Source organism: Passer domesticus, chromosome 1 (genome assembly GCF_036417665.1).
Source record: "Passer domesticus isolate bPasDom1 chromosome 1, bPasDom1.hap1, whole genome shotgun sequence".
Taxonomy (NCBI): Eukaryota; Metazoa; Chordata; class Aves; order Passeriformes; family Passeridae; genus Passer; species Passer domesticus.
The window spans coordinates 148,443,352-148,451,346 of record NC_087474.1 but is presented as its reverse complement, the minus strand read 5'-3'; the positions used below and the strand labels follow the sequence as shown (position 1 = coordinate 148,451,346).

General features: G+C 42.4%; 1 protein-coding gene across 8 annotated transcripts in view; it reads left to right on the top strand.

Moving 5' to 3' along the window:
- Positions 1-7,995, top strand: part of ENPP2 (ectonucleotide pyrophosphatase/phosphodiesterase 2) — a 71,790-nt gene that overhangs the window by 14,645 nt on the left and 49,150 nt on the right. For 3 of the 8 annotated variants that reach the window (XM_064395551.1, XM_064395543.1, XM_064395599.1), the window contains exons 2-3: positions 1,080-1,182; positions 6,745-6,900. In XM_064395551.1, coding sequence (XP_064251621.1) covers positions 1,080-1,182; positions 6,745-6,900 — 259 coding nt within the window. Of the gene's footprint in view, positions 1-24; positions 221-325; positions 783-854; positions 983-1,079; positions 1,183-6,744; positions 6,901-7,995 lie in introns of those variants that run through there. The other 5 variants (XM_064395568.1, XM_064395580.1, XM_064395560.1 and 2 more) reach the window with 5 other exon arrangements.

The window sequence follows — 7,995 nt, the reverse complement described above, 5'->3', positions numbered from 1 at the left end:
GTTTTTTGTTGTTGATGAAAATGGGGAAATGTGGGGCAGAGGGGACGTGTCATTTCCCTTCCTTTCTGGAAGTCTGGGGTTTCCAGCTATTCAGATGAAACTGCTTGTGTTTCCATCGATACGAGCTTTGCCTGCCACAGCAGCACGGGAGAACACGGCTGAAAAATGTCCCCCTGCCCCCCGCTCGGAGGGGTCTCCAGTTTCGAGAGGCCCCTGCTCGGTGAGGAGCTCGGGGAGCCGGCGGAGAAGGAGCCGGGCGCTCCGCCCGGGCCGAGCCCCCGGGGCCGCCACACCTGACAGCGGCTTTCGGGGGCGGCAGCGGGAGAGCTGCACTGCGCACCCCCAGCGAGCTTCCCCCCGCTTCTTCCCGGGGCCAGATGGAGCCGCATTTGGTTTCTCTTTTGAGCATGTTACTTTTGTGAGGAGAATAAAACGAGCAGGAACAGCTCTTGGCCGCAGCGGCACAAGCGAGCCCGGCTCTGCCAGAGGAAACCACATAAAAGCGCGCGGGTGCGCGTCTGGGGGGAGGGCGCAGCGAGCGATGATGCCTGGAGCTTCTTGCACTCGGAGCTGCGATTTGTGAGTGAAACATGATGAAATCACCCCCTGGACAAATCACACGAGCCTGTCAACCTCACCAGGTGGGATTACTCGTAGCTAATAGCCTGAACTCCCCGAGCAAACAGAGCTCTGCGCTCACTATAAAAAAAGGCGACAGTGGGGCGCAGGCTTTTCAAGAATTCCCTGGTATGGCTAAGCAGGGCTGCGTCCACTCGCACCAGGTAGGAGAGGAGAGGAGTGTGTTTGCTTTTAGAGGAGGAGTAGCCCGTCTCTCCTGAATAAGTTCCTACAAAAAGGAGCGTTTCAGCTCCAGAAAGAGATGTTTTATTCATAAACCCCTTCTGGTTTGTGTTACTCTCCAACGGTGACGCTGTCAGCTGCTGCTCCAGTGATGGGAACTGCTGTGCTAGGGAGCTCCAATGTACTGAGGACCATCTCTGCCCTTTATGCATTATGCTCTTAGTGCAAAAGTCCTGCTTCTTGCACAGTTTTCTTATTTTGCTGTTTTACTTTTGCAGGTTATATCCTTATTTGCTTTTGCCTTTGGAGTAAATGTCTGCATGGGATTTACAGCAAATCGGTTTAGGAGATCTGAAGAATGGGATGAGGGCCCGATGTCAGGTACAGTAATAGACATAAATTTTACATCACCATATACCCTTATGTTATAGACTGCGGTTAGAAACCATTCCTACTCTGTAACAGTACTTTGCTTGTTCTTTTTCCCTCTAGGATATAGAAAAGAATAAATAACTCGCTGAGCTCGAGTCAGTTGACCTTTGGGACTCACCTATAGGTCTTCTATTTACTTAAACTTTTGCTCTGTGTGCATGTGACTGTGGAAAATCTAGCTTATTTTAGGACTGAGCACTGCCAGTCTCACAGAGACTGGTCTCCTCAGCTCTTGAAGTGTTTGCTGTGTTTTGTACTCTGCATGGCTTCCTTCTAGCACTAAGGGAAACTCCCTGATGGCTTTAAGGGTGGTGGATTTATTTTGGTAGCATTGAAGCGGTTTCTAGAAACTTGATTAATGCTTTCAAGAGGCACTGGTGAGAAAAGCTTTTGGGATTTCTGTGGCTCCTGAGGTCATGCTGGTTTGTGAACAGTAGACGGCAGACATCTGACGGCGGAGAGGGCTGGGAGAGGAGAGCAGGTGTCCGTGCAGATGTGCTGTCACCGAGTCCTCTGCTTTTCTTACACCTACTACTTTTATTCTTTGGAAGAGAGCAAGAACATGCCACAGGAGGAACTGTTATTTGTGTTGTGGGGCAGTATAGGGGTTCTGTGAGCTCAAGCATAGTCCAAATGGAAAAATGTGTAAACCAGACTAGTCTTTTTTTATTCAAGAAAAGGCAGGCTTGAGTTGTGTCTCTGTTCCATTGGCAGGAGAAAGGAAACTTGTGGTCATTGACTTAGAGCTGGTTAACGTAACTGAAGTGAAAGGGTTTCATTTGCAGTGCCTGTCTGTAATGATAGCCTGTGAGGTTTAATTATAAAATTGTTTGCCATGGCCAGAGTTTCTTGTGTTTCTGGTTATGTATCTGTGTTCTTCTGTCCTCCCTCATTGAGGAATTGGTGTCTAATCACAGCCACTATCTGAAATGCTGGTCACTGAGTAGAGGCATTTTTGGTAATGAGGAAGATATTGGCTGTTGCTTTTGGTCTTTATAGCAGTAAAAGAAAAATTGCTTGAAAAATAACTTTTGAAAATCTTCTGTGATGTTAACTGTGGAACAGATGTGTATGTAGTGTGTATAATAGGGATGGGAAGGATTTGCATTTCAAATGTTCAATACCTGAGAGCCAGTTGCTTTGCTTTCACTGGTAACTGTCTAGGGCAGGGCTCAGCTGGTTTTTAGTGAAGACCCAGAGGTCTGATATTGGGGTTCCATGGCAGCTGATCGGTGCCAACTCTGCTGAGCCAGCCAGCACTGTTCACCACCTCCAGGCTGGGAACAGTACCTGTGTGCTCCTTCCAACAGCAGGACGATTAGCTCAGCATTTCACAAAAGTAGGAAGAAACACAGGATATCTTGAACAGGGCAGGAGATGGGGTACTTTTGGAAATCTATTGAAAATTTGTTTACAGGTGGAACTGACCCAACACCTGGCATTGAAGTAATCCAGTCAAGGAGAGACAAGATAATGGAGAATTTTGTCCGTTCTGTGTTTATGCAGCTTGGTTACTTTTATTGCAGCAAAAAAAAAAGATAGCAAAACAAAGGAGTATAGTCACAGTAAAGTCTAGACAGTAAAAAATTACACTGGAGATGTATGGGGTTCTAGCAAACTGAAAGCACTATGATCAAAGAACCTTAGTCACTCTTAATTGCATGACTTCCAATTATACTACATTAGAAGAGAAGTCCAATGAAATATCCAGAAAAAAAAGATTGGTATAATTTTTTATCAGCTTCACTATTCTTTAGCTTCTTTGCTCTCAAGCATCTTGACATTGAGAATTAATTATTTTATATTGGCGAAACACTTTCTTTACGAAGCATTATTGTAGAAACCAGTTTGTTATTTCTCCAGAGGTATGCCATGATTGTAAGCAAATTTTCATTTTCATCTAGGCATGGAACTCTGCTGTGAGCCAAAAATATAATGTTTTTTTCCTAGTCCCTTGCAAATACACTCCAAAGTACCACCACAGTGGCTAAAACACCCCTTCTTGTTCTCTTTTTGCAGTGTACAGATGTATGTCTTTATACACGTAAGATGTTGAATATTTGTACCCAACAAATTATTTAATTGAAATAAATTTTTTACTCAAAATTTTAAGATACAGTAGAGAACCAAAGCTTACATTTTTCCTTAACTTCGCCTTTGGAAATTACTTACTTTATGAATTTTCATAGCCATCTTTTAAAGCACTTTCAAGAGAAAATGGCCTTAGTAATCTCTTGAAGCATGGTTCTTGATCACAGTAGGATAATGTCATGATTTGGAAGGAGAAGTATTGTAGTTTTTCTCATTTCTCACTGCAGTTTTAAGCATGCAATTAAAAATGGAGTAATGCTTTTCTTCTGTTGGAACACTTGTATTTTTTCCCTTCTCTGACTTTCCATTTGGATTTAACTCATTGCAAAGCTGAAAAGCAAGTTCATAATAGGAGTATCATCTAGCAGAACTAGCACTCCAGATGTTTTGTTTAAGTATTTGGTTGTTCCATATGGGAGCCAAAATGACAAATTTTTACTAGGTAGTCTCTTTCTTACAATGACTCTGTAAGCATGTCTATATTGTGTAGTCCTGTTTTAAACACTACTGTAAATAAATTGATTTCATTATTTTTAAACCTTTTAATCAAACAGAATCAAAAGAAATAGTTCAAGGTGGCACTTTCTAAGATAAATAGAACACCTTTAAAATGGAAATGTAACAGCTTCCTTGAATTGAATCACAAAGGCGCTATTGCCCTATTTAGCTTCGCTCTCTAACCTATGACATAGAAGACAATTAGATGGCTGTTTTGAACTCAGTGGCAATAAAAGGAATGTATGGAAAACAGTGTGAAATACTTCAGGCTGAGGTCCCTGTGCCTGCTGTGCCATCTGACTGCAGGAGCTGTGGAGGAATGCAGGAATTTTGAAAAGAATTTTAAACTGTCTGAGTTTGTTCTATACAGGGCTTTCTTTTAATTTGAAAGTGCTCACCAGAGAGAGAGCTCCTGATGACAAGTTTTCAAACTATTTTGCATGCACCAGTACCTGTGCCATGGCATTGTGCATGACCTGAAAATCATGGTCTGGCTGCAAAGGCAAGGTCAAGCATGAGAAACAAAGGAGTGATCTTAATGTAACTGGAGAAATTCAGCAAGTTCTCTTTTGTGCTGCGATATGGAAAGTGTCCTGCATTGTCTCAGGATGTGTGACTTGAATTTGCTAAGTGATTTGGGATAATTTGGTACATCACTAATGAGGTTGTCAAGAGATGTGAAAATATTAGACAAGGTAGGTGGGCTAAACCTTTCTTACATGAAATGGAAACACTACTTGCAGTTATAGAAGATGGAGCTAGAAGGGATTTTGAACAGCCATGTAGACCTTCATATCCCACGACCTGGTCAGTTGTTACAGAAGTACTTCTGACATCTTATAAATCCCTAGCCCTTCTTCAAAATCTTCAAGCTCTGAGATTGCACAGCTTCTGTGTGGGTGGTTTCCTGGTACAAATGAGCTGCTCTTTACAACAGGTGAAGCTCTAGGCATTCCTAGAGCTGCAGTTAACGGACTCTTACTAATCTGCAGTCAGATTTACACCTTCTTTCCTAAACACCTGTTGATGTGTTGGTTTTGGGTTCTTTCGGGCCTTCTGAAAAGGTCTCCCTCTCAGCCCTTTGAAATGAAAAGGGTAATGTCCAGGATAAGGTTTATATGCTGGTATGTAATACCTTCGAGTTTCTAATACCTTTGATTTGCAGCTTACTGGATCTGTGGTTATATATTACCTACCTTACAAAAAAGAAAGTAGTGGAAGAGATTCAATAACACGAAATTATTTTTTGGTAGTAGATTTTCAGAAGCGTTTGATAGGAAAGAGCTGCTATCAAGAGCTGCCATCATTTCAGATGGCCAAAATACTAATGGCTCACTAAGAGCATGCTTGCAGGGTACGCACCTATAGAGTGAAATTTCACTGTGTGTATGATGTTACTCACCCTGAGCGCTGCTGACTTGATCAAAATAAAACCCCCCAAAGCCAGAAAGATGGAGTTGTCTGCTACTACCTTTTCCAGCAGTTATAGGAGTGTGCTTTGAACCTGCTATGAGGCACAACTGCAGCCATGGTACACTTGGGTTTCATCCCTATGATCTGGCTGTAGCACTGCTTTTCTGACAGGTTTACTCCCTGAAGGGGTTTGTGCTGGTGTCCAGTCAGTGCCGCTCCAAGGGAAGTGGTGGAGCAGTAGTGCATGAGATGAGAGGTGGTGAGACATCAGCTGCTACAATGTCACCTCCAAACTCCCCCTTCATCATCTTTGCCATCCATTCTCACAGTGTTCAGTTAATGACATCTTATTTGGGAAGAGATTTCCCTTCAGTTTATGTGGAAACTAAACTCTCAGCTATGTAGAAGTGTAGGGGGAAAAATACATAAGAAAATATCAGAGCAACTATTTCCCAAAAGTGCCATTGCGTCAGTCCTCTAAAAGTCATACTGGTAATCATGTTGAGGTTTGCCAAACCCAAACCAAACCATGGCCTAAAAGAAAACAAAACACAAGACAATTTCAAATACTTAATTTTAATAGGTCTCTCAAGGAACTGAAGGCATTGTGAAATTTTCCTTGGAACACCTCTATATTTACAGGATAACATACATTCCTTAGTTTATTCAATAAAATACAATTAAGCTTAGAGAACAGCACACAGTTTTCCCGCTTCATATAAGCTGATATGTAGGATTCTCCTACAAGAAAAACTTAAAATATACAAAGTGTAAATAGTAAGTTTTGAGAAAAGAGCAAACATATATCAGTTTTGATATTAAGGTCACTTACTAATAAATAGATTATTGAAGTCTAATACATTATTCATGGTTTGCAGACTGACAGACTTTAATGATATACATAATAATTATTGATTTCTTAAATACTTCCATATTTTTAAAAGTTTTTGTAATTTAGTGCTTTGCAGAAGCCCTTCAAAAAGCCTTGCTTTATTTCTCCATTAATTTATAGAGCATTTTAAAGTTTTCTTTCACACTTCACATTGATTTGACACCTTCCAGTGTAGCAGACCAAGTCCTGCTGTCTGCATGTAGATTAATTGGAGTCCTTTCCTATGTAAACTGTCCAGCCAGCCATGAAAATGTCACTTGGTTTCTGAAAACAAAGGCTTGCTTCTGTGGAATAGCTGCAGCTCCTGGAATGGGGCCTTGGAGACTTCAATACATTTCTGCTAATGATCTCTTGATTGTTGCAGAGGTGGAGCCAAGGCTGTTTCTTTGCAGGATGTTATCACAGCATGCAGCTTCCTTTTATTTTTCCCAAAAGAACAATTTTTTTTGAATTTGTTCTTTTTTTTGTTCTCTTTCTTCAAGCAGTTCTTCTGCTCTCCTTTCCCCTTCCCAGAGTGAGCATCCAAGGTCTTGCTCATTCGAGTGGCTCAGGGCTGAGCTGCCTGTCCCGTTGCTTGCCAGCCTCACAGATGTTGCCCTGTTTCTTGTTCCACACAGTCCTGTCAGATTCCCCCTGGATCAATACCTCTGGCTCCTGCAAAAACAGATGCTTTGAACTTCAAGAGGCAGAGCCTCCTGGCTGCCGCTGTGACAACCTGTGCAAGAGCTACAACAGCTGCTGCTTCGACTTTGATGAGCTGTGCTTAAAGACAGGTATGATGGGTCCCTGTCCTGCACTGCCAGGCCCTGCTGACACCTGGGTTCTGCCAGTGGTCAGGACCTGCTTGATAAGCCAGCACTCCTTGGCATAACCTGCGTCTCTTCTTCACCTTTCCTTGGCTGGGCAGGCTGAGCTCAGCCCAAAATGCAGCCCATGTTTCCTTGCAAGGAGCAGCAGGAATGTACACCTATTGCTCCTTACTGTGGGAAGCAGAAAAAGCAGGGTACTCTTCATACCACATTGAAAAGCAGATCTTCTGACACTAAAAGCAATTATCAGTGTTCAGGCACCCACCTGACCTCTAGTTTACAATCAAGACCTGTGGTAAAAACTGGACATTAGTCATTTTCTGTCAGCCATCCTTCTTCATCACAACTGCTAACTTAATGTTGGAGCAATTCAAGCTCACTTGAGAGGGTGCCTTGGAAGCTGGGATACTGAAGGGGTATGGGTCCTCTTGGAGCAGAGGACAGCTAGGGCCTGCTACCCATGCCCCCGACCCTGATTTCCAGGTTTTAGGATGCACTGGTAGAAATATTTGACTTCAGTTCGTTGGACCCTGGGGGATGGAAATATAGCAATAGGTTCACTTTCTGGTTTTGGCTTTTTTTTTTCCATGAGTCATAGGCAAGGAAAACTTCAAAGAGAGACATGAGTTATGTTTTACTTCTTAGCATAGTGCATTTAAATTATTAGTTGTACTCATCTGCTTCAGTGTTTGCACAGTGGTCAGAGTTGACACAGGTGCCTTTTATTTTTGCCATTGAACTTGTTCTTGCTTTATTGAAGTATTATACTTAATAAGCAGCCAGAAGAAAAGTGTAATGATTAAAAATTTCAGTGCCCATGGATATGCCATGCTTGAAAGTCCTGACTTCCTCAGTTCTGTTTATGATTATGTAGTTTTCATAGATTGGTACCAAGAAAGAGTGAGCTAATCTAGTATGAAAAACAAGTTTGGTTCCAGGCCAAAAATTGCTGAATTCTGAATCTGCCCTGGCTGTAAATGGCTGCGGAATGAGAGGCTCTTTTTGAGGACTTTCAGCATGATGTCTGCTACCAAAGGGCAGAATTTCAGTTCCTCACCC